Source organism: Sciurus vulgaris (genome assembly GCF_902686455.1).
Source record: "Sciurus vulgaris genome assembly, chromosome: 14".
NCBI classification, from domain to species: Eukaryota; Metazoa; Chordata; class Mammalia; order Rodentia; family Sciuridae; genus Sciurus; species Sciurus vulgaris.
In genome coordinates, this window is record NC_136475.1 from 11,242,455 (window position 1) to 11,269,913 (window position 27,459).

Sequence of the window (27,459 nt, forward strand, 5' to 3'; positions counted from 1 at the left end):
AGCCACCCCACTGTCAGGGGTGTATCTCTACCCACCCCTGAATCCTGAAAATTGAAACCAACAAGCAGATACAACTGCATTTCTTGCCTCCCCGCCCCCCCTTTTTTTTCTTTCTTGCTTTTCTAGCCTAAGTCATTGGATTGGTAGATTAAAATACACAGTTCTAGAGGTTGGGATGTGTTACGTTTCTAGTTCAGAGCTGATACCTGGTTGGCCCACATCTCAGGATGTTCAGGCAATCACAAAGGCGAGTCTCCACTCTTGAGATTTGGCACGCCTATCAGTTAGGACGCATACAGTTGGCCCTCTGGGTCTGTGGGTTCTGCCACTGCAGATTCAACCAACTATAAATGGAAAGGAGTTTTTTTTTTTTAAATGGCATCTGTACTGACTTTCTGTTGTCAGTACTCCCTAAACAATACAGTATAACAAATATTTACATAACATTTACTGTAGTAGGTATTGTAAGTAATCTAGAGATGATTGAAGGTGTACGAGAGGGTGTGTGCAGGTTTTATGCAAATACTGTGCCATTTTAATTAAGGGATTTTGGTATCTGTAGTGGGTCCTAGAACCAGTCCCTACGGATGCTGAAGGATGACTGCACAGTCATTATATTGAGGGTAAACACACTAGGATCGAGGTCAGGCATCCAACATATTTGTCTAATGGTAGAGGGAGAGACTCAGCTGGACCTTGGAACCTGGCTAACATTCCCATAGGAACGTGGGAGAGGAGCTCACGAGAGAACCAAGACCCTCTTGTTGGAGAATTAAGAGAAGTCTCTCTGTGCAGACAGAATGGATTGAACGGAAGCATTCAGAAGAAAAATCCAAGGCATGTTAGAGGAACAGCAAGGTTACCAGTTTGGCAGGTGCTTTGTGTGCATGGGGTCGGGGGCAGGCAGTAGGAAGTGAGGCTCGAAAAATACATGGGGGTGCAGCTCAGTGGCAGAGCATTTGCCTACCATGCACAAGGCCCTGGGTTCCATCCCCAGCACTGAAAAAAAGAAAACTAAACAAATAAATGGGGGCAGATATCACAAAAGACCCTAAAGGCCAGGCTGGGGATATGAACATTATTTTTGGTACGACGAAGTTATGAAATGTTTCAGAGCAGAGAAGTGGTAGGAGCAGAACGGGGCTTTAGATAAATTAATCTGACAGCATTATATGGATGGAATGCTAGAAACTCGCAGGGGGCTTGGGCTTCCACGGAGGCCACAGGATGAGGCAGAGAAGACCTGGCTGGGCAGTGGCCAAGGAAACTCAGAGGGACAGGCTTTTGTAGGAGAGGCTATGGAAATTCAAAGTGGTGGGGAAGAACAAGTGCTTGAGCGTTGGAGCCAAAGAAAGGGAGGGAGTGCATGGTTTTGGTTTGGGGAAGCATCGTTAGCACGAGAGAGCTGGGGCTGGGGTGCGTGGGTGACCACGGTGGAGGAATGCGACTCTGAAGCCTTCTAGGGGGACGGCTGGAAAGACTGGTTAGGAGGTCCAGGAAAACATAGAGAAACACTGGGACAGAGATGAGAGTTCAAACTATAGAAATGGAAGCAAGCAACAGGAGGAAAACGAAGAGAAAAACAAACAAAAAACAAAAAACCAATACGGATCCAAGATCTGAATCCCAGTAAGAATGCCAAGAGAACGTAGTGAGCGAGCGGGCGAGGACTGGATGGTTTGCCGAGGGCATCACTGAGGTCCCAAGAGGGTTACGTGCCACAAAAAGATCATGGAAGTTAAGGACTGGGAAGGACCCTAGCTTGGCTCAATGAGAAATCAGCCACCAAGTACAGACGCTGGAAACCAGTGGGGAAGGAAGAAGGGCTCGTGAAAGATCAAAGGACTGGAAGAGAGACGGGGAGCATTCAGAAGAGTATTGACCCGCTGACTCATGTTTCGTTTTCTGCATTTTCAATTCCTCATGGTCAATCAAGGTCTGAAAATATCAGACAAAGTTTCAGAAATCAACAATTTGAAGTTTTAAATTGTGTGCCATTTTGCACAGCGAGGTGGAATCTCGGGTCACCCTGTTCCATCTTACCTGGAACGTGAGTTGACCTTGGGTCCAGCGTATCCATGCTGTATAGGTTACCTGCCTGTTAGTCACTTGGGAGACATTTTGGTTATCGGATTGAATAGAGAACAATAAAAGATTCTGAGAGGGAGGAAATGGGGCTGACCACATTCTTATAAGTTTAATTATATTTTTATAATTATTCTATTTTATTATTAGTTATTATTGTTAATCTCTTACTATGGCTAATTTATCATTTAAACATTGTCACAAATATGCATGCACAGGAAAAAACATAATATATAGAAAGTGAAGAATGTGTTTAGAATTGGGTTTTTGGAATGTATTCCTTGCAGGTAAGGAGGAAGTGACTTCTGTATTTGCCGTGTGGTATGATTTGGATATTGCTTGTTCCCCCAGAAGTTTATGTTTTGAAGGCTTGGTCCCCAGAGTGACACTAGAGGGAAGTCCTTAGCTCACAAGGGTGTTGTTTTTGCAAGGAAATGCTGGTCTCCTGGAGTGAGTTCCACAGAGAGTGAGTTGTCCAAAAGCCTGACCTTGACCATTGAATCTCCCTGCTTCCCACCTCAACATGAGATATCGTCCTCCTACATGTGCTCCTACACTGTGATTCATCATGAAGTCCTCGCCAGAGGTGAGTTGATGCCAGCACCATGCCCTGGAACCTTCAGACATGTAAGCTAAATAAGCCTCCTTTCTTTACAAAGTTAACCTGCCTCTGGTATTTTGTTGTAGTAATGAAAGGCTGACTAGTACAAAGTGGTTGATGAATGTGGCTGTTTTTATTTTGTCTGGGAAAATGTGGGTATGTTATAAGCCCAGGTAGGAAGAGCAACCAAGATAGAAATAAGAGAGGGGCCTGGAAGAAAGCAGAGAAGGAATGAGGTCAAGAGCACAAGGGATGAAAAGAATCGGGCATTTCTTCCCTTGAGATAAGAAAGAAATAGGCTTGGATGAAGCTAGGAAAAGATATATAGGGAAGACACACACACACACACACACACACACATCTCCTTTGTGCTAAAATTAATGTGATATGTGATTTGGTTAGGGCAATGATGGTTTCCAAATCTGACTGTCAAATCAATTGGAAATAGTTTTCAAAAATACATATTCCCAGGCCCAAACCCAGACACAATGAATGAGACTCTAGTGGAAAGGGTCCAAGAATCTGCATTTTAAACTCTCTTGGGTGATTCAGATAGTTAAATCAGGTTTGAGACCTCCTCAGTTATTATTTTTTTAAATCAAGAATGTGTATTCGAATCACAGGGGCAGATGATAATTTGATTAAATCTCTCTCTCTTTTTTTTAAGACAGGGTCTCCCTGGGTTGCCAAGGCTAGACTCAAACTCCTGGGCTCAAGTGATCTCTTATTTCAGCCTCCAAAACTGCTGGGAGTACGAGCACGTGTCACCATGTCCTGTCCGGTTAATTCTGGCTTATCAATATTTTAGAAAGCTCTCCAGGTGATCTGACGCACACCCCATGATCCGCAGCCAGGAGACTGCACTGGGGAAACACATGATTTGGACAGCATACTTGGGTCCGCACACCCATTAGTCCTGCTGATAACATCACCTGACAATTTCCTCTGGACATTTCTCCTATCAAAACAGCCGTGGTCTCTGCGCTGGCTGCCACGGTGGGCTGACCTGGTCCCTGTGGCTCGTCGGTGGCTCAGCGGGGCTGTGGAGATGCCATCTCTGTCTCTCTGGAGAGAGACTGGCTTTGGAATGTTTGGAAGTCTCTTGAAGGGCAAGCCTACAGAACGCCATTGTTCTTGATCTGAACTGAACATACAGGGTACCTTATAAAAAGCCACCAAGATGAAGCACAGAGAAAAGACAGCAGAAAACAAAAGGAAAAGCAACGATGGTTTACATTGCACAAATTAGGAAAAAAAAAAAAGATCAGGCAGGTTTGTAATGCATTTGCTCAGAAGACCCCTGCACCACCGGGGTGACTTCTTTTCCTTTTTTTTTTTTTTCAACCAGCAGCAATGACGCAAAACAATCCCAGAAATGCCCGGTTCCTGCACAGCTGTCCGGTGAGCCCTGTTAGACCAGCCCTTTAAACGCCTCTTCAAAATACCAATTTTTCTTGGGTCCAAAATGAAGATGTGATCCTATTCCTGCTCCACCCATCCCAATTCTGTCACGTGGCAGACTTTTTAGTTTATGGCAGAATCTGACTGTTTTCACAGGACATTCACATTAACGAACTCCATGGACAGCCGGGGCCCTGTTCCCCCAAGGTGGTGATCCTGGCTCCTGAAATACTAAAGACAGAACGAAATGTGAAAAAGCTCTTACCCTGTGGAAGGCTTGATCCAGTCGTGGTTCAGCAAGTCAAAAACGAGTAAACTTGCTTGCAATAACATCTTAAAAATTCCAAAGGTTATTTTTCCCCATCCACAGCTAAAAAGCCATCTCCTGCAGAACAGTGTCACATCTGTGACGTGCCCGGGATGAAGGCAAAGAGGCTCCTTGCTTAGAGTAATTTGTCTGGTTGGAGATTAAAGAAAAAAAAAAAAAAAAAAAAAAAACCAGGCTTGAAGCTAAGCTGTCAGTTAATATTTTTAACTTGGGGAAAGAAAAAAAAAAAGTCATCTTCATGCTTCACGACCGAACTGTGTGAGTTTAAAACAAGGATAAAATTCCTCTCCCTATCAGGTATCTGATATTTTTTTGCATTTCAGCACAGGACAAACAAAGGGTTATCCACCAAGTTTCAAAGGCGTCTTGGTAACAAACTGAAGTTAGGTAGCTTTCTTTGATATCCAATTACCAAAACATCTCACTGGAAAAAAAAAAAAAAAAGAGTCCTCATTGCCATTAATAAACAATTGTGGTATTCCAAAGACGTTCCAAAGCTAGGAAGCTTCACATTCCAAATCTTTCCATTCCTGGATGAGCGCTGGTGTTCAGATGCTAGTGGGACATCGGCCTTTTACTGTTTGGGGGCCCAATATTCAGGCTAACGAGTCTGAAACAGACATTTCCCTCCTATGACCTCAGTTTTAGGATTTCTTTCTTGCAAACTGAGTTGTTTTACTTGGCCACTGGCCAGACTCCATTCCTACTTTTTCTCTCTCTCCTCTCTCTTTCCTTCCCTGCCTTCTCTGCCTGCCTTCCGTTCTTTTATTGGCGAAGACTCTGAAGTTCAACTGGACCCACAGTCTCTGTAGTGTTTGGTCAGGTTTTTAGAAACAGTGAATGAAAATAACAGGATGCCTAGACAAACGAGACTTTCAGGTAAACAGCAAATAATTTTTTAGTCAAAGCCTGTCCAAAATATTGCAGAGGACACACTCACACGAAAAAAATGATTCCTTGTTTATGCGAAGTTCCAAGTTAACTGGGCGTCTTATATTTTATCTGGCAACCCTAGTTTGGAGGATGAAGAGAAGGGATTAAATAAACAACAAAGGCATCCATTTAAACTTCTGGAAGAAGAGAAATTTCCATTCCTGTCCTTCTGCATCTCTTCTGCTGTCCTCAGCAGGGGACCCCTTCAAGAGCTTATTTGTAACCCATCAAGTGTCCTCAGCTCCAGAGCCGAAGGAGTCCACCTCGGGTTTCGGGCCTCCCTCAGCATCACCCCAGGCCAGACCTTGCAAAATCTGTCCCCGGGGAACAGGGAACCTTTGTGCTGAAACAGACCCCTGCGAGTATCTAAGTTGGGACCGGTTATTTTCCTTCAAATATGAACATCAGATTTAGTATTTTTAAAGGTACTGACACCATTGGCTCTCTCTGTTCTCACTTGGAGGCAATTTAGCACCATTAGTATCTGTGATTATTAGGAAAGGAAAACCAACAGGATTCACATGTACTTCAAAAGGTAATCAAGTGGTCTCTTCTTGGACATGTTCAAATGGAAGATAAAAATACTGATATGCTTCAGACATTGAAAGGGAAGATAAAGATATTAATTATATCGATTACTGCTTCAGGTACATTTTTGAATATCTAAGTAAACTCTCGGGTGACCCATAATTTGGAAATACTGTTCTCTTATTTAGAGACACATTTTTAATTTGGTATCTTGAAAATCTTTTGAAATTTAATACACAAAATAGAGGATCTATAGATGTGTGATAAAGGCATGGGCCAGATAGTGAAACTTGGTTCAAATTCTAGCTCTGACATAAAATAGCTCTGTGATCTTGGTCAAGTTTCTTAACCTCTCTGTGTATATATTTCTTAGATGCAGATGAGGATAACTACTCCAGAGAGGTGTGAGAATATGAGTTAAGTGCTCAGAATAGTGTACAGAACACAGTAAATGCCCAGTAAAATTTGGGAGTGAGGGTCATATGATGTAGCCCAAACAACCAAAAAGGAAAATAAAATGCACATCAGAAAAGGTCTCAATTTTTACAACTGGCCCATGGGAGAAAAGATTTTATCTTGTGGTCAAATGGATGATATATTAAAAAAATTTACATATTTACTCATTTCCAAAAATCCTCTCTTTGATTTTTAGAGTACATAACTTCTGGAGTTGTGTGCAATTAGCATCATATTATTCTAAGAAGTGAAACTCTATGTCTAATAACTCCATTTAACTAGTGGTTATTTTTCATGTCTCACTGTGCTTATTCGTGCATTAAAACTACAAAAGCAATGAATAAAACTTTTTGTTTCTCCTACCCTTTAATCTAACTCAAACTTGAAACTCTAATGTTAAAATTTCAAATGAAATAATTCCACATTTCAGGATTTCCTGATGTTTTAGTTCATTTTCTGTTACTATGATGAAATACGTGAGGCTGGGTAACTTTATATAGAAAAGAAGTTTATTTGTCTCAAAGTCCTGGAGGTTCAAGGGCATGGTGCCAGCATCATCTCAGCTCTGGTAAGGAGCTCATGGCACAATGGCAGGAGTGTGTGGCAGTGGGAGATCATATCACAAAGTTGAACACTACACAGTCAGTGCATGGTCAGGTTCAGGCTTTTATAGGGATCTGATCTCTGCAGAACTAACTCTAGGAGAACAGCACTTCCTTCCAAGGACCTAAGGACCTCCCCTTAGGCTCCACCTCTTAAAGGTTCCATCAGCTCCCATGTCACCACACTGGGGACCAAGCTCTCAATACACGAACCTTGGGGGACAAACAACATGTGACCCAAAGCCCTGGCCATTTCCCCACTTCAAACTTCTCTTGCTTCTTAATTTGTCTGTTTAGAAAGCATTTAGTCCACAACACGGCATCTGGATAGTGTTTAGTATTTTCTTTCCTGTTTTTCATGATATACTGACTCCTGTACTATTCTAAGTGCCTGAAATTCCACGGAATTCTCATTTTAAAAGCAGGAATGGCCCCTTTGACATAAAGAGGGGAGTGTGTGTGTGGGAAGGTGGGCCGCCTGCCCTCATCCCTGTTTATCTGCCCTTGTGGATATGTCAGTGTTTACGAAGCTGAAGGTGTGGTGGTGGGATTCTGCTGCAGAACCCCGGGCCAAGGCTCACACACCTCACACCCCGGGCAGGCAGCTAGTTACTAAAGTGCCCTCTGCCACAGCAAAAGGTCCTGGCAGGTGAGCAGGTGGGCACAGGCGGGAAAGCTGTCAGGTAACTTCTGCAGCTATTTGCCTTGCCGGGGGAATTGCAGACTCCGGCCTGGGCAATTTCCAATACCCCATCACTGTGTAGAAGTAGCCTGAACCACGGTGTCTAGAATCCGTCTCTTCCTGCCTCCTCATGGGCTCTCTGGATGCAGTACTCTTGTTAATAGGGAGGGAGGGCAGATACGGAGGGCTTTTAGGAAAATATTAGCCCTTTGTTCAAAAATGGGACTTCGGTCCTCAACCCCTCTTCCACTTCAGGTGTCCTCTGGGGCCAGGCCACAGACCTCAGGCAGTGCCTCCAGGCAGCTCTGGAGCTGGGCAACAAGCCAGATTCTTGGCTCTGCCAAGTTTGAACCCTTCGTGAGCCAATTTCCTTCTCTGAGATCCCATTTTTCTCTTCTGTAATACAATATGTAATAACGAAATAACACACCTCATGAGATTGGTGTTAGGATTCAATCAAATGACGAGTCCCACCAAGTGCCTCGTACAACACAGGTGCTGTGTGTACGGGTGGTATCCTCTGGTACCAGGCTGCCTGAGAAGGGACCCGCACTGGAGGCGCAGGGTGCAGAGAACCCTGGGAACTGGGGCTCAGGGGAAACTGAGTTTGCAAATTCAGAAGCTCCACATTGTGGAGGTTTATATATTAATTAGCACCTGTAGGAGAGAAAGAGTAGGTCTGGCTAACGATGTTTTTGCAATACACAGCAAATGTGTTCTAACATTCTGGATTCTTCTGCATCCACTCATTTCTTCTTCTTTTTTTTTTTTTTTTTTTTTTGCATTCACTCATTTCTTCACGCCAATACTTTCACATTGTTAGTGCTATATTCTAAATGCTGGACAAGGCTTCAATGAAGTAGCAGGAAGCTGTAGGAAAGATAATACTATATCGCAAGAACCCATCCATAAATGTCAGGCAACATTTACTGATTACCCTGTAAATACACTAATAGGAACCATACTCTCTTCCTCAGCCTGAGCAGCACCTCAGAAGAATGTTGTCATCTGCCCAAGCCACCATGAATACAGAGGAGCTAAGGTTTGCTTATTACTTAATGTCTTCGAGGACTGAGAGAGTTCACTGCAAAGGTGACAGATTCCCCTTTGCAGACGGTGTCCTTAATCACAGGTGAGATCTGCAGCTGCCTATGTGGGGAGCTGTATAATGGGGTCAGGTCCTGGCGGTGTGGGCCAGAGGGAGGTCTGAGTGGGAACACCCAAGTGGCTGCGAATCTTGGGAGGAGCTTTTAGTCTCATCTGTACAGTTTCCTCATCTGTACACGAGGTAAGACGAACTCAGCTTTTGCAGTGCTGGGAGGACTCAGGGGTCACTGACCAGTAGGTCTGGAAACGGCGTGGCCCAACACGTGGCTTCCGTCCCCTTCCTCACCCCTTCTGCACAGAGCCTCTCAGTCACTGATCAGTGAAATTGGTGGTGCGCTGAGCACGGTGGCTGACCAAGGTGCCTCTGCCTGGCTGTGAGCTGTATTTGCAAATGTGACCAAGAAGAGGGAGCTCTGGAGTAATGGCGGGCGACCTTTGTGGTGCTAGTTTCAGCACACGCTCTCACAGGGTGTGATCCAAAAGGTACCTGTGACTGGTCGTATTAGACAAGCTCCAGATGGGCCCACGCTCAGGAGAATCAAAAGCAGGGAGGGGGAGGTAGTTGCACACCCCCGTTCACAGCAGCAGCCATGAGGCGGGAGCGGGAATGGAGGAACCCAACGCGGTGTGAGCGAAGGGTGTGAGGCACCCTGACTTACAAGGAGCTTAGAGCCCGACCAACTCATCCGAGGTGGGGAAAGTCAAAAAATCAAAGATGCACTTGTCCCCCTAACCGTCTCTCACCGACCCTAAGTGCACAGGGTAGCACACTGCCTGTCCCTCCTGGGGCTCCCTGTGGTGCCCAGCATCAGGAGAGGAACAGACCACACACTGCCAGCCCAAGAAAAGATCCAGATTCAAAATTCCAAGCATGGTTTCTATTGAATGCCTATCACTTTTGGACCTTCAGAAAGGCTTCAAGAATCACAAACTGAGCCAGAGTAAGTCAGGGACTGTCTTATATCCATACAAAGGAATATTATTCACCCTTGAAAAGGGAGGGGATTCCTTCCTCGGATGCAATATGAATAATGGCGATACTGTGCTAAGTGAAAGAAGCCGGAGTCCACTGGCATGCGGGGCCTAGTGTAGTCAAACGTAGATCAACTTAGGAAGACAGTACTACACTGCAAGAAAGCAGGCCCTGTCTGTAGATGCCAGGCAACGTCCACTGCAGCCAGTAAATACGGTGACACCAACCCCACTCCTGTGTGTGGTAAGTGTGGGGCTGGGCGGACGGACTTAGAGCCCTTTAATGTGTGCAGAGCTTTAGTTTGGGAAGATGAAAAGGAGTCCCGAGGAAAGATCGTGTTGATGGCAGCCCGAACGCGAGGATGTGCTCAATGCCACTGAACAGTGCGCCCCAGAGGTTAGAATGGTGTCTCCTGCATGTATTTTCACACAATTAAAATCAGACTTTAAATTTAAATCACCAAAAACCCCTGACCTAGATGACATCCTGAAGAGAGGCACGTTTGATGGGGTCCCGGGAGAAGAAGAAAGAGAGAGTCTCTGGGGACCCCAACAAGGGACAGGGGAACAGACTCCCTAATTTTGCTAGCGATTCTTTTATGACCCTGGGACACAGGCGTCCAGTCTAGTGGAAGGTCACAGAAGACCAGGCTGACAGGCCTGTTGTGGGATGGCAGGATTTCCAGCTGGCAGTCTTGTGTTTTAACCTTAGGGTTCTCCCAACATGAGAGGCCGAATCCCCTCTTCACGACCCCTCTCCCGCAGCTGCTGTGGGGTCAAGCCAACCCCTGCTCCATGCACAGTGGCCCCAGGGTGAGCCATCCCCTGAGCAGGATCGTCCAGTCTGTGCATCTGCCTGACCAGTAGCCTCAGCAGCCTTGGGGGACCCTTCCTATTTCATTTTTCATTCTTGGTGCCTCAGAGCAGGGCAACAGGATCTGGCTGGCTTTCTGCAGGCAGGGGCTGTACGCTGGGATTCTCATTTTCTTAGCCAACAGGATCCTGGCAAATCACTTAAGCAGATAGAGAAAGGAGGCCTCTGTGGACGGACACCTCACAGACGGAAAGAGCAGCCACAATTCATCCTGTTAGACATGGATCTCTATCCGCCAAAATGAATATCAAGAAGGTTTCATGTTTCTCAGGGGGAAAAAAAAATCTTTTGGTAACAATTTCCCAATAGACTTTGATCTCTCAACTTCAAGGCCCTATTACAAGATCAGTTTGTGTAACCTTATTATGAAATGCACATGCATAAATGATAGATTTCTTTACGTGTGGAGCACACAATGGTTTCTCTGGAATTTTTTTTCCTTCCATATTTAACATTTTCTAAGGTAGCATTACAGTGAGCATGGAAATTTTACATGGACATTTTTCATTAGTATGAACGTGTTGACCACGTCCTATTTACACTGGACTCAGGCACAGGTTACGTACAAGGACTGGATCCTCGGGCATTGTCTAGATCCACTGTGCTCCTCCCATCGGCGACTCCAGGTCTTCCAAGACACGTCCTCATGGTGGAGGAGAAGCTTTAAGCCTCCCCTGGGCCAGGCATTCTCTCTGGGGAGAGGTAGGGCATGCCCTGGAGAATAGCTGGTTCTGCCTGACATCTCCGAGTAGACTAAACTTCTTCTCCACAGCCCCAGCCTCACTGTAAGACCTTTGAAAATGTTCTCATCATTTCTGTTTTTACCACCCTGAACTCATTCTATGTCTTCCACTTTTTTTTTTTTTAAGAACAGATTAAAATTCTAATAAAGCTCTGATCAGTTGCAGAGACAGGCTGTTTTCCAGCTTTCGTAAGTCATAAATACTGTTATAATAGCAGTAACAATGATTTATTGAGTGCCTACTCAGTAATGGGTACTTTCCATATATTAACTGGTGAAGAAGGACCGTTTCATGGGTCACTGTAATTCAGTCTGAGTTTATAATAATTCCCAATTCCTTTACTGAGCAAGATCTACACCTGGGTGGGTGGGTCATTTTCCTTCTGCCTCATCTGGTGTATTTTTTTCCCCCGAGTAGTTTAATGCATTGTGTTTAATCCAATTTCTCTAATTTATGAAGGTCATTTTAAATCTTTGTGTATTCTTTCAGGATACAGTTCACTTTATTCGGTTGAGGGCTATGGAATAAAAAAGGTCTTACTCTGTTGGGATTTGTCTATAAGCCTGTACTTTCAGCTTTTGACTTGACAGATCTTTCCGTGGTGGGCAAGTCAGGATGCAGCAGACATGGTGGTCCTGCCAAACTGTGGTCTTCACAGAGTCTTGGAAATCTCCATTTGGTCATTATTCCTAGAATTTTTCTATACTGGTGACAATTAGTAGGATGTTGGCCTATTCCTCCTGTTCAGGCATTCTGTCAATTACTTGCTCTTCCTGGAATGGTTATTGTTTCTGGAGACAATAAGGTCTGAGAACTCAGTGATATGGGACAGTGATGAAGAGCTCAGTTTCCAGGGTCCGGCTCTTGGGTTCAAATCCTGCTTTGCCACTTGAGTCAAACAATCATAGAGATATGAATGATCCCCTTTTGCCTGTAAAACGGGGAGTATTACTGAACTGTTGTCAGAGTTAAGAGGGATAAGACGTGTCAATTGCTAAGATTTGCACCTTGTCAAGGGAAGTGTTCAACACAGATTAATTATGATTATTTTATCAGGTAGAAAAGCTGTTGCATAAACATTTCTATCCTTTCTATATACTTCAATGCCTTTGCCCATTTAAAATACCGATTTCCTTAAAAAAATACTTGTTTCTTTATCATTTTGTTAATTGTTAAGAGTCCTTATATATATACAGACTACTTGTCAGACATGAGCATGGCAAATAGCTTCTCCCAGCTTGTGGCTGGCCTTTCATTTCCATGACTGGATGCTTTTTGTTTTGATGAAGTCCAATCGATTGAGATTTTCTTGTATATGCTTTTGTGATCCCTGTAAGCAATTTTTGTCCCATCCAGGCTCAAGCTACTGTCCCGTGTTTTCCGAAGGTGCTTTATTGCTGCAGCTTTACCCCGAGACCTCTGATCCTTCTCAGCTGTGTGCAGCCTGAGATTCCCTTTCCCCTCAGTGGCTGCTCCTGCGACATCGGTTGAAAGGTTTGGCTCTCCCCATTCAACTGTTTCTGTGTCTTTGTGGAAAATCAATTGACCACACGTGTGTGGTCTGTTCCTAGAATGTTTTGTTCCGTTGATTTGTCTGTCATTCTATCTTAATTTACTTCAGTTTTACAACAAGTCTTAAAATCAGGTTCTGGAAGGCTGCCATCTTGCTCTTCTTCCAGATTGTGTGGCTGCCTAGGTCCTGGGCTTTTCTATAAACATTTTAGAATCAACCTGTAAAACTATTTGCTACGAAAATGTCCATTGGCCTTTTGATGGAGATTGTGCTGAATCCACAGATCAGTACAAGAGAAACAGATCCCAACATTGTCAAGTTTTCCAGTTCCTGAACATCTCTCCATCTGGTTGGGTCTTAAATTGCTCTCATTAATGTGTTGCAGCTTCCATTGTTTTTAAGACTCATGTCTTTTGCTAAATTTATTAAGATTTTATATTTTTATGTCATTGTAAATGGAATTATTTTTAAATTTCATTTTCTAATTGCTTATTCCTAATACATTGGAACACAAGAGGTTTCTGGATACTCACCTTGATATACTATTGATTCTAGCAGTTCTTTATTAAATCCTTAGGACTTTCTGTATTAGCAATCATTTTTCTCAGTCTTTATGTCCATTATTTCCTTTTCTTGCCTTATGGGACTGACTAGAATCTCAAGTAAAACGTTGAATGGAGATAACAACAGGAGTCAACACTGCTAAATTCCTGATCTTAGAAGGAAAACACTTGAAGTTTTACCACCGACTATGATAAAGCAGTAGGTTTTTCTTTTCTTCTTCTTTTTTTTTTTAAAAAAAATCTATCCATCATCAGATTTTAAATGTTTCTGTCTAGTCCTCATTTGCTGAAAGTTTTAAAATTCTTCTTTTAAATTCATTTATGGGTGTTACATTTTGTCAGATGCTTTTTTCTGCATCTGTTTAGATTTCTTCTCCTTCATTCTCTTAGTAGGGTGGATTACAGTGATGGATTTTCTAATGATCAAACCAACTCTGCACTCTTGCAATAAATCCTACTTAGTTATTATGAACTATATCCTTTTTGTAAGACATTGGATTAGATGTGCTAAGAATTTCTGCAACAATGTCTAGGAGGGTATTTGATTGTAATTTCCCTACACAGTTCAAGTCAGGTTCCTGTCCTGGTGCCTGTGTTTTTGATCTACAGCTTCCTTTGCTCTGTTTCACCCTTTCTGCTCCATAATTGTTAATCTGTTGTTCAGGCTCTCTCTCCTTGTTCCCTCTTCTGAGATCTACATATTCCTTGTTCCGTGTACCTGGCTGCAGGATCTAATTGCTCTGGCCTTTAATGATGTAGGATAAATTGTTCCCCATTCCTCCCTGAATTCATATATGTGAAGTCCTAACCTCTAGGACCTTAAAATGTGATTTTCTTTGGGAATAGGGCCTTATAAAGGTGATTAGGTTAAAATGAGATCATTAGGGCAGGGCCTAATCCCATATGGCTGGAATTCTCATGAGGAGGGACACAGAGACAGACATGCGTGGAGAGAAGATGATGTGTGCAAGCCAAGGAGCGAGGCCTGGCACACACTCCTCCTCGACAGCCCTCAGAAGGAGCCAACGCCAGATTCATGAGAGGATGAACTGCCCTACGAGCCGCCCGGTTCTGGGTGTTTTGTTATGGTGGCCCTGGCAAAGCAGCTCACCTACTCTTACTACCTAACACACAATCTGATCTCAGTAACTGTTCTTTTTTTGTTGGGGGGAGGAACCAGGGACTGAACTCAGGGGCCCTCGACCACTGAGCCACACCCCCAGCCCTATTTCGTATTTTATTTAGAGACAGGGTCTCACTGAGTTGCTTAGGGCCTCACTTTTGCTAAGGCTGGCTTTGAACTCGAGATCCTCCTGCCTCAGCCTCCTGAGTCACTAGGATAACAGGCATGTGCCACAGTGCCCGGCTCAGTATTTGTTCTTTTAAGAAAAAAAAAAACAAAATCTATTTTTTTAATGATATATCAACAGAGTTTCTGTTTTCTTTCTTTCTTTTGTTTTAGTTGGTGATGGACCTTTATTAAGTTTTATTTACTTGTATGTGGTGCTGAGAATGGACCCAGAGTCTGACGCATGCTAGGCAAGTGCTCTCCCACTGAGTTACAACTCCAGGCCTCAGTATTTGTTCTTGATTCCGATTGATTCTTGGCTTAGTTTGGTCTCTTAGACCCTCAGGTATGGTAAATGGGTAAAAATCAGAAGCGGTATGTCCTAATTTATCCCTGAAGTTGAATGTCCCCTCTGATCCTCAAGATTCTGGGGTACCACACCTGCCTAAAAAGCTCAGGCAGGGTGCAGTGCAAAAGAACGTCCCTGTCACGTACATGTCAGGCACCTGACTCCTCCTCATTCAGAACAGCTGCTCTTCCTGCCTAGCACAGAGCCCAAGTTCGGAACTCTCTACTTCTAAGAGAAATCCTTGCCACCTCAGACTCTGTTCTGTCATTTCTGATTCAAGAGGTGGGTTGTGCCTCAGCAGGTGACCCAGAAGCCACCTTGCTCAGAGAAGTGGGCACATGAGGTGCTGTTCAGGCTTCCACTGTTTTTACATCTTCAGAGAGTTTAAAAGCGATTCCTTTGGCAACTTACTTTTATACATGTTAGAGGAAATAAGGTACAGAGTAACAGAAACCAATTCTCTCAGGGAACCGACCCTTCAGAAACACACAAGGGAAGGAGAACTTTAACAACACACCAAATTGCATTAACAAAATTGGTGTCTACTACAGGTGATTTTAAAATACATAAAATTAAAGGTAGTACGCTAGCAGCTTTCCAACATATTTTGTCTCTTAGTTTGTAAGATAATTTTATTGCCAACAATTAGAAAAATTATAACCAATGCTCTTGTTAAACAATTTATAAAAATATATCTCACTCCCTGATAGCTTCCATTCTAATTGTACGAATTCTTACCCTGTCTAAATGTTAGTCAGAAGAACTAAGTTTTCCAGGCAGTCCACTCTTTTCAGTTCTCTCGAATGCCTCCAGGTGGCATTAAAACCCTTTCCCCCATATTTTTTCGGCGGCAGCACAAAAAATTTAAAAATTAGCAATATTTGAACCATTTAAGACCAGTTGCATGCATTATGTCATCAGAAACCACAACAATGGAATGATTTGTAAATGTTAGGGAAATAGCAAACATATAATCATATCCATTATGAACTATATAGCCAACCTGGGCAAGGCAAAGAAACAGGTATTGGTCAAGACAAGACACTCCATTATACCACCAACCAGGACTGCTAGTGAATACCACTTTAAATGCTTAGTAATAAGAGCATCGATCCACAAACAGATTCATGCACAAAGCCTGTCTTAAGATAAGGAGATACACTTCATTCCTCAAAAGCGCTAAGAATAAAGATTCTTCAGAAGCAAACCTGTTACTGATCCCTGGGGAGCTAAAACAAAGTCATTTGATAGCTTGCAGGTTATTTTATTTAAATGTTGATATACCAACTTGGCATCCAATGAATCGTTAAAAACATACTTGCGAGGAAAAAATAAAATCAAGGAACATGTCTTATTAGTGCCTTCTCTTATATTTTAAAGACGGCTTTGTTAACTTAAAAGCAGAACAAACTTTTAGGATTCCAGAGATACCTATAATTGCAATTCCCTGCTCCCCATGATCCAAAGGTGAGATTGCGGGTGGCAGGCTTTTAAAATGACATGAGTACTTCACAGGTGTATCAGAAAGTCCCCCAGTATGTGTGAAAAGTTCTTCTTCAAGCCTTCTGACCAAATTCTAAAGGACTCCCCTCCCTTCTCCCCAGTACACATCCTCAGATCTCATTAGATTTCTACTTCATAAAGAGGAACATTTGCATTTTCAAAGTTTCCTCTTAGGAGGTTAAAGTATGAAGACCTCAAAATGCATCTGTGCTCACAAGCATTTAGAAAGACATTATCATGAGAAAAGAGAACCAGGGCTTCCTTGCATCATGGTCACTACTATTAGGAGACACTTGCACTGCTTCATTTTATAAGGCAAATTAAAAGGACAGTCATCTGTGACAGAACGGGAAAGAGACTTACGATGTATTCGACGTGCCATTGTCCGGACTCTCCGGCTCAGCATCACCTTTCTCTTAAAAAGGAAGTGGAAAAAAAAAAAAAAAGCAACATGTGAGTCTTGCAGTCTAATGATTTAAGAGAGAATAAATATTTCTAGGGTCCTATTAACAATCTTTCAAAATGTGCAGCAGGAGGCTGTTAAAACCTTTTTTATTGTCTGAGAGCTGGGTTTGCAAAATAATTCCGTCTGTGTGATGCCACTGCTCAGGCGCACACTTGTGGGCAGGTACTCAGGAGCTGTTTGTAAACAACCAGGGACTCAGGGTGGAGGCTTTGACAAAGATGAATATCCTACTGATGGATTCGGTCCCTTCCCCTTCATTTTACAGGAAATTTAAAGAAATAAACCCATTAGCCTTCTAATCCAAGGCACTTTGAACTTGGATCCCTTCTGCCAACATAAGCCAAATGGGATCGGGATGAAACAGAACTTGGATGAGAGAATGTCACAGAACACTAAGGTGACAGTCACTAGACCCCCCAAGAACGATGCCCCCTGGAGAATGACACTCCAGGCAGCAGGTTTTGGGGCTCCCCAGTTAGAGCCAAATAAGACATGAACCAGAAATCCTTCCTGTCCATGGGAAAGGCGAGAGAAAGAAAGTTTTCTGGGGGACAAGGCCATTGGGGATTGGCCGGGTTTAGTCAGGGGAGCCTGGAACAGGGGGTTAAAAGGCAGGTGCCTTTTGCAACAGGCATGATGTGATTCCTAATCCTGGCCCAACAGTGGTTTGAAATAGGCATCTTTGTAAAGATGGTAAAGAGCTGCTGGGCACGTCCTTGAGGCCTGGTGGAAGAAGAGAGCCCTTCCTGAATACGCGGAAGCTGGCTGTGGCTGCTGATGGCTTTGCAGCCTAGTGCTGAACAAACCCAGACAGGCGAGTCGCAGAACGGGCCTGGGGGTGGCCACCTGGCTTTGCTGTGCTCCCTCAGGTTAGCCTGGACACCTCCTAGGCTCCCTCCGCCTTCCACTCAGGCCCTCAGACCTATGCAGGTCTGCTGACTTCAGCTGATGGTCACCTCCTCTTAGGAATGACCCCCTACATCACATCATGGACACATCCTGAAGATGTTGCCCAAATGGCTTTAGACCACTCTTCACATTTTTTAAAACTTTTTTTTTTTTTTTAGTTTATGTATTTATTTATTTGTTTCTATGTGGTGCTGAGGAAGGAACCCAGTGCCTCACACATGCCAGCCAAGTGCTCTGCCACTGAGCCCCAAGCCCAGCCCCATCTCCAGTTTCTTCTTTTTCTTACAGGAGAGTAAGCAGTTGTGAGGAAAGGAAGACAGTTAATCTAGTTCATCCTTGTGTCCCAGATGCTACTTTCACTCGTGTCTCTAGAGGGTGCCAAGACACCCAGGAGGGATGGCTGCTAGGTCAAAGGCCAGTCGTTTAGGGAAAAAAATAAACCAAACTAACAAATCTATGATGATAATAAACACTGACTAGCCAGGGGCCTAATCCATCTGAAACCATACTGAAGTGAAACCAAAGGTAACAAATTAACAAACTTGCTCTAACAGCCATACATTAATACTGAGCTTGGCCTTTCAGGCGGGTCATTTAGGGGACATGTAAGGCCTGGTCCACTGGCTTCTATGCTGGAAATAACCTAGTTTGGTACTTTCTAGAATCATTTTTCCACTAAGCAACCATGGTTCCTGCCATAATCGAAAAATAGAGAGTCATAACACCTACATCAAGTAAGACAAAACTAAATGGAGGTACAATTTTTCTCAAAAACACTGACCCATTCTTTCTTCCCCTTTATCTGGAGAAACTGGTTTCTTTCCCCAGGGCCTAGCTGCCAGCAGTCACATCATGCACCATTATAACCAAGAATGTAAAGCAGCAGGCGAGAGTAAACATTCCCAGGCGATTTATGTTGTTAAACAGGGCAGGAGTAATACCCACGCAGGCCTTGCTTGGGCGTCTGAATCCACGTGAGTTACCTTGACCAGTAATGCTGCCGCCTAACCCACAGGCTGAGAGGCCACAGGCTGGACTGCACATTGGATCTGGGGGCTGCAGGAGTCACAGGCTGGTTGCAGCACGGGGACAGAGCTGCAGCTGATTATCTCTGCTCTTAGCAGCACACTTATGTTGTGGCAATGGGGAAAACAGAATGGGTTTTGGCAAACAGGAAGGATGCCACGGGGCCTAACGGGACAATTAGGAAGAGCGGAGAGGGAGTGCTTGGAGCGACTTCAGTGCTGATCATGAATTAACCTCTCTGGGGGAGAAGTAAGCTTGGAATTAAAAGAGGGACTTTAGCTATTTTTGTCACACACATACACACACACACACACACACACACACCTCTCAACATCTTGAAATCTTAGGTGATGCAATTTTCGAAGTTAATCTGAAATGTTTAAGGGTATAAGCCATCGAGAATCACAGGCACCCAGGGGAAAAGGATGCTGCAGACAGTTGGAAAGTTCTCGGTGTGAGACTCTTTTAGTTGGGAGCTCAGGAGATGTTTCCTTGCAGCCTCCAAAGGGGACTCTTTGGGGTCATCCTGTTTATATCAGCTGCTATCCTGATGATACCACCACTTTGGTCTCTTTGTAAGGGAACCTGCATCAATCATTAAGAGGTTGGGCATAAGAAGCTGGCTAGGGGCAGTGTGGTCATTTGCATGTGGAAATACAATTACAGAGGAAGGGGGGATGGGCCACAGGGGGCTCTATAGATACGCGTCAATGTATATGCGTGTACACGCATGTGCACACAGGTTCCTGATGCATGCATTTCAACTTGACATATGTCTTCTAATATAGAACCGCATGCTAACGTGGAAGAGGCTGGCCTGGGGTGTAGCTCAGTGGTAGAGTGTGGGCTTAGCATACACAGGTGCTGCATTCCATCCCCAGCACTAGGGGGAAAAAGAAAAAGCAGAAAGAGGTTTAAGGTAGCTTTCCTCCTGAGATGGATATAGTTTGAAGAATAAATCAGCTTGATGGTTCTAATAGGTCACTAAAACAATTACAATAGCTCCCTTTCTAATTCAATGAACACGCTGAGGACTTACAGGCCTGGTACTCTGCCTGCTAAGCATGGAGATAAATGCTATATAATCCATGCCCTCTAATCACTTAAGCTGACTGCACTGCTGGTGGGGCACCTTGCCCATTAGCTGTGATACTATGTGGACCAGAGATGAGTTTTGAACAGGGAATCAAAAATAGACATGCATGATGCTGAATTCTACCGCAGAGGAAGATCTGCCTAGGCTACAACTTTTCTTTCTGTTAAAAGTAATCCATGCTTTTGGTGAAAAAATGTGAATAGCAGGGAAGAGGTAATGACTCCGCTTGATTTCGTTTTCAATTCTGTTAGTCCTTCAACCGTCACTCTAAGTGATATGCTATTTGTATTTCTAGGTACATCAACTTTAGTACCTAATAATTTCTAACATGAGATATTTCATATACTACCCCTCCCCCTAAAACTTTATGAATTCTATTATTACTTTTGCCTCTGTTAGGTTTTTGTAACTTTAAATATACTGAATCTTCTATGACTTGCGTCATGGACTTGTGACACTATCTTTCCTTTTACCTCATGTCAAGTAAGAAACTCACCCATTTCTTCTTTCCTCCCAGATCTCCTTTCTTTTTCTCTATCAACTCGAAATGGCTATATTTTTTCTTTTACATTCCAAAGGTTTAAAATATTTAGAGTCTGTTGAGTAATTATTAATGAGTCATCCTCATTAATATTAATTTAGTTAATCATTTAGTTTTTGGACTTGCCTATAGGTTGATTATAGGAATTTTAAACCAATGTTCCAAATCTACAGTATCATAAAATTAACCTCGAGCTGCTGAGGAACAAGGTGGCGCGAGAGGCCTGTATAGAGGGAAATGCCCCGGAAGCTGATGGAGGCCAGGGTGCCGGCTTTCCTGTCAAAGGGGTCCTCCTTCTAACCTTCCCTCATGCCACCGCGTGGTCAGTCTCAAGTAAAGGCTAAGCCTGTCCTAAAAGACTGTGTGTCAAAATGTACATGTGCCAGAAATGTATATAGACAGTTTAAAAAAAATTAAAATGAGTCAACTGTGACTATACCTTCCAGTCCAGGAAACAAAACATTATCAAAAAGTAACCCAGACTCAGCGAGGCCCTGAGCGACTTAGCGAGACTCTAAGCAGCTTAGCAAGACTCTGTCTCAAAGTAAAAAAAAAAAAAAAAAAAGAAAAAGGGCTGGGGATAGTGCTCAGTGGTCATGCACTCCTGGGTTCAATCCCTTGTACCAAAACCAAAAACCAACCAAACAAATTAATTACCCAGAGGCCTCTGCATCCTGGCCTGGCTCCTGCCAGCTGTGCAGCCAGGAAACTGTGTCAATCATTCCCTATCTTTTCTGGAGAGCTCTCTCCACCCCTGTGTGCAGTTTCTGGCTGCGGCTGTTTCTAAACTTTAGTCTTCTGTTGCACGCCGAATCATACTGCACACGTTCTACTAAGACACATGCACACATCCACTAGTGGTGGTCAAACTTCAAAAGCTTTTTTCTAACAATGTAGAGTGAAATTTCATCATGGTGCTTGCATGTCTCTGAGAACTAACATCTTGTACCTGTTATTTTGTGTCATTTCTTAAAAAAAATCTTTTTTAGTATTTTTATTCATAGAAGCATTTTATTGCCTCAATACAAATAATAAATTTGTATCATGATAAATACAAATCATAAACACATAATAACGATTCCCAGTGTAAGCTTTTTATTTTTTTTCTGATTATCTTTGGATGAATTATATGCTTTTTAATTTGAATGTATTTGTATTTATCAATATTTTTACTTTGACTCTTTTGGTGTGTTTAAGAAATGAATCAGAAAAAAGTTTCTTAATTTTTTTTTTGTACTGGGGATTGAACCTAAGAGCACTTAACCACTGAGCCACACTCCATCCCTTTTAATTTTTTATTTTGAGACAGGGTCTCACTAAGTTGCTGAGGCTGACTTTGAACTTGCCATTCTCCTGCCTCAGCCTCTTTAGTCACTGGAATTACAGACATGTAATTCTAGCCACCACATCTGGCTAGAAAAATGTTTTATACTTTCTTCTGAAAGTGTATATATTCGCTATTCTTTTAAAAATACTTAGTTTGGTTTTGTATATGGTATTAGATGGGAGTTAATTTCATTTTTACTTCTGAAGATCAATTATTCCACATCAAGCATTGTGGTATAAGCCTTGTAGGCTATAAATTTCTCTCTGATTTACTTATATTCCCCCAGTTTTAACGCTAGGTATTTATATTACCTTTCACTGCAAATAGTGCTTCTTTATTTCTAAATCTATGTTTTCAGTCCTAATCATCCTTTGTTTTTTTTCAGCCCTAAATTTTCTGAATATGTGATTTTCAATGTGTCATTATAAACAGTACAGAGCTGGAGTTTTATTTTTAATTTATTTGGACAACATTTGTCATTAAATCATAGGATCATTAAATCATTTGTTTAGATTACTGATTTTAATTTATTTATGCCATACACTCTGTTCTTTTTCTAGTCTTTAATTCTTTGGGATAAGCTGGTTATATTTCACATTCTACTTTTATCTTGGTTTGTAAGTTGTTTTTGCATTTTGTTTTGGGTGAAATACCCTTTCCTAGAGTTTCATGGTTACATTAAAAATCTGGGCGTGTTGACACATGCCTGTGCTTGGAAGGCTGAGGCAGGAGGATCGCAAGTTCAAAGCCAGCCTCAGCAACTTAGCTAGGCCCTAAGCAACTCAGAGAGATCCTGTTTCTACATAAAATATAAAAAAGGGCTGGGGATGTGGCTCAGTAGTTAAGTGTTCCTGGGTTCAATCCCAGTACCAAAAAAAAAAAAAAAAAAAAATCACAAGTCCTCACTGACTTTATCAAGATCCAAAGTTAACATTCTTATTCGTCTCTCAAATAATCATGGGAACTTAGAAAGATTTTTAATTCCTAATATTCCTCTATTCTATGTCATTGTTCTTGTGTAAATCATGCTTTATTACTTCATAAGATATTACTGCTGTCACATACAACACATTTTTTATTTGTTCTAATTTGTTGTACATGACAGTATGAGCATACTATATTGCCTACATTTTCTCCACATGTACTTTCTGTGCTGCTGAACCCTTGAAGCTCACATTTCTTCTGAATGAAGAAATCATTCAGATCATTCAGGTACAAGGGATTGAACCCAGGAGTGCATGACCACTTCTTTTAGAGTTTCTTTTTTGTAGGGTCTACTGGTGACACGCTGGTGACACACCTTCCCCGTTTCTTCCGGAAATGTCATTTATTACATTTTTTTGTTCTCGTTGTTGTTTGTAAGATACAGAATTTAGTTTGGTAATTATTTTCTCACCATCCACTGTCTTTGAATGCTGCTTTTGTAAATAACCGAATGCTTGTTTCTTCTTAAAAAAAAAAAATAGATTTAGATATTTAAAAAAAAAAAGGTATTTTAAGTTTTATTTCCCTTCATTTATGTGTTTTGTAAAAATATGTCCACATGGATTTCTTTTTATTTACCCTGGTTAGTGTTCACCGCATTTCACCTAACTGTGGGCTAGTGTCATTCACTTCTGGAAAGTTCTCTGCCATGATGTCCTCTTTTCCTGCTTCTTTCCCCTGGCACTTTCTGGAATTCTACTTAGCTATTAGATTTTCCAACTTCCTTCTTTCTGTTGCTTACCTTCCATTCCCTGTTTTCCATATCCATCTCTCTAGGCTAGGCTGCATTCTAGATAATTCTTAAAATTTTACTTTTCTTTCTCTTTCATTCTTTCTCTTTGATGTGCTGTTAGACCTGCCTGTGGAAATTTCAATTTCTATTATTTTTTTCATATCTACAAATGCTGGCTGGCCCTACTTCAAATCTTGCTGTTTATCATATTTCTAATCTTCTCGTCTATTTCTAGAAATTAAGCCAAGGCCCTTATTTTGTATTCTGGACTTGATAATCCTAATATCGCATTCAGTGTCTGAAAAATCCCAGTGTCTGAGTGGGAATCTAATTTCGGTCTCTCTCATTTCCTCTTATGCAAAGTGTTTTTGATTACAAATTGCTCCTTTCCCAGGAAAAACTCTTTATTTCTGATGCTTTGGTCCCTTTCTTTTTCTATGACCCCTTCTGGCTGGATTATGACCTTCTGGGTCCCTTAATCCCCTTCAGAGTTCCCACCTGTGTTTCAGAAAAAAAAACTTTCAACTTTATATTCCGGATCCCAGATTAGAGCTCCTACCTATTCCTTTTACTTTTATTATTAAAAAATTTTTTGTCAATCACATTTTTAATCCTCAAGTGCTCACTTATTCAGTAATGATTTGTTCCACGACAGCCTCTTTGCTCTTTTTATTTAATGTAAATGATCTCAAGTCTTTCTGAAGACCGCTAAGCATCGCTGGAACTGTTTTCTTCTTCTCCTGGCACTATCTAGACTTCCTCTGGGGTCAGTCCTGTCTGGGGCTCAGGTCTGTATTTTCATACGTTTGAATAACAGGTTAGTAGAAATGGAGGGAGCTGGTGTGAATCTCCTGTAGGAAGACAGTGACAGTTATCTACCACTGTCCTGTAATAGGGAGGGATGATTTAGGGCTAGAGTGTAAGAGGGTAGGCTTTGTTGACTATACTCAAGTCTTATATTGTCTTAGAATTTGTTCTTGTGCATTGTTCCCAAGGAGGAGCGCTAGTCAACTGATTTAATTTTTTTTTTTTTTTTTTTTTTTAGGAATTATTACTGATTTTGTTCTTTGGGACCTTTTGCAAGGAAAGTAAGACTGAAGTGGTGTATGAGCATCAGCCAGGATGGGGTGCAGGGCCGAGGGGGAAGAACAGCCCCAGGTTCCCAGGGCAGCTGCCATCCATGCCCATTCTGCCGGGGTCTGGAGGAAATCTCGTCTGTCCTGGACCCAGGGCTGTCCCTCTCCACCAAGGCTTAGTCCTCTTTCTTTTTCTTTCTTTTCTTTTCTTTTTCCCCCTGGGTCATGACTTTCCTTGCTCAGGATTATTTTTCAGTAGGGTCCTATTTACTTTCTGTTTTCCAGACACTCAACGAAATTTCTGGTTTGTGGATGGCAATCTTCCCTGTTCTCAGTGCTGTTGAGGATTTATTTCCATCTTGATAGCCTTATGGTTATTCAGTGGGGACTCCGGAGGGAAGAGAAGAAGCGCTTAAACTCAACCTGCCACCTGAACATTTAAAAATGCACACACACACGTCATCTATTTTAATATTTAAATATTCAATGGGACGTTTAGTATCTTGTCAAGCATTGAGAAACTTGTCTTAGAAAAACCCTTCACTGGAACTGCCCCCAGCAAAGCCCAACAGAAGGCGAGACACCTGATCCTGCCTGCGCACGATGGTGCTGTTGTCTCTCCCTGTGCCTTGAAACCCTGGGACTTCCCAACACATTTATCTGGGCATCTTTCCTCGCCACCCCTTCTGCCTCACAGAGGCCCAGGGGATGAGCCTCAGCTTTGCGACCCACCTACTAGCTCCAAGTTGTCTTCGTTGCACACGTAACTCTGTCACTGGTAAAGGGTGCTCACTGCCCACTGGCAGCCAGAGAAGCGAACAAAGCCCGGGCTTTGCAAGGGGGCCTTTAGGACGGGAACAGGGCAGCTCATGCATCTTTAAAGCTCCAGGCGACAGTAATTCCAATCAATAGTGCCAAAAGAGAATGAAGACCCCGCTTCACGAGTCGCTCTCCTCTTTGATGACCAAGCCCACATGTTTTATTAGTAACTCTTCAGTGAGGAGCCTCCTTCCTAAATAGCCCAGGCTATTTCTGAAAGGGGACATGGCATTCATAAATGGCAAGTGGTGACTCTCCTTCATAGAGTCTGAGGTCTTTACCTTGAGGCCTTCTTCTTGACTGGTTTTCTTTGCCAGTTCATTTTATTTAATTCAATCAACTCTTTATTTGCCTTTTAGATTTTCTGCCCTCTACGTCTACCAGTGACCGATTAACTGTGATAAAGCATGCTATTCCTTTCTCCTACCATCACTCTGAAATACAGCATTTTACGGTTTGGTCTTCCCTCTCCTGAATGTGAACACTCAGTCACTCATTTAGGCAGCACCTGCCTGAGCAAATGGCTGTTTCCTACTTGATTGTGTTTTCTAGTGACTCCCTTTTAAACTGACATTTTGTCGCAAGCTCAACCTCTCCACCCTCTGCCCAATCTTCTCCCCACCCCCCATAGAAAGAGAGAGAAGCCTTTCTTACTTGGATTATTGTGTCCAGAGGATACAAGCTGAGAGTCCTGAAAGAAAAAGAAATATCAATTAATTTTCTTATTTTGATTTTCCAAATGCCAGTTGAATAGGAGACAGAAGATTGGTTATTCAGAACAAGTCACTGCTCCTAACTCTACCAGCTACCTAACAAGGCACATTGCATGAATGTGCTTGGGAAGCAGCTCTGGGAAGATAGATCACAATCACATTTATTTTGCCTGACGTTTTTGTCTATTGAGGGGAAGTTGACATTAACCATTCTGAAGTGAACAAACAATTCAGGGGCATTTAGTACATCCCCCAAGTTGTACAAGCATGGCACCTATCTAGCTGCAAACTATTTCCATCATTCTTAAATAAAATCTCATTCCCATTAAGAAATGAATGTCTCCCTACTTTCCCTCACCTTGAACTCAGCCATCACCAATATCCACCTGCACCTATCTGGATATTTCCTGTAAACAGAATCATAGAGCCTGGCTTCTGTCACTGAGCACAGTGTTTTGGACGTTCATTCTTCTTGTAGCATATATCAATGTTTCATTCCTTTTTATGGATTAAGACTACATTTACATATATTTGTTTATCCATTCATCTTGTTGATGGGCGTATGGACTCTTTCTATTTTCTGTATACCTGGAACAGTGCTGCTATGAACACGTGTATGCAGGTACTTGTTCTGGCTCCTGTTTTCAGTCTTTCTGGGTTATATGTGTAGGAGAGGAATTTTGGGGTCACATGGTAGCTCTATGAAACTTTTTGAGGAATTGTCAAACTATTTTCCACAGCGGCAGAAACATTTCTAATACCTACCAGGGAAGTGTAAGGGTTCTAATTCTTTCCAAATCCTCACCAACGTTTATTATTTTTCATTAAAAAAAAAATCTAGCCATTCTTGTGGGTGTGAAGTGGAACAGGTTATTGTGATTTTGGCTTGTATTTACTTAAAAACTAATCAGGCTGAGCATCTTTTCATGTGTTTATTGCCCAAGTGTAAGTCTTCTTTTGACAAATATCTAGTCGAATTCTTTGCCTTTTATTTAACACAGCTCTTTGCCTTTTTGCTGTTGAGTTGAAAAGAGTTCTTTATATATCTGGATACTACACTCTACACAGATAATATGATCTGCCAATCTCTTCTCCCGTTCTGTGAGCTCTCTTTCCCCTTTATTGATAATATTCTTTGATGCACAAGTTTTAAATTTTGATGAAGTTTTAATTCATCCAATTTTTCTTTCCTTGCTTATGCTTTTGGGATCATAGCTAAGAATCCCTGGCCTAATCCAACC

At 42.4% G+C, this 27,459-nt stretch overlaps 1 protein-coding gene across 9 annotated transcripts in view; it reads right to left on the reverse strand.

Annotated features, from left to right (window-relative positions):
- Nucleotides 1-27,459, reverse strand: part of AFF3 (ALF transcription elongation factor 3) — a 565,725-nt gene that overhangs the window by 140,946 nt on the left and 397,320 nt on the right. For all 9 annotated transcript variants that reach the window (XM_079110973.1, XM_079110972.1, XM_079110971.1 and 6 more), the window contains 2 exons: nucleotides 26,160-26,196; nucleotides 16,892-16,943 (listed from right to left, as the gene is read on the reverse strand). In XM_079110973.1, the coding sequence (XP_078967099.1) occupies nucleotides 16,892-16,943; nucleotides 26,160-26,196 (89 nt within the window). The remainder of the gene's footprint in view (nucleotides 1-16,891; nucleotides 16,944-26,159; nucleotides 26,197-27,459) is intronic.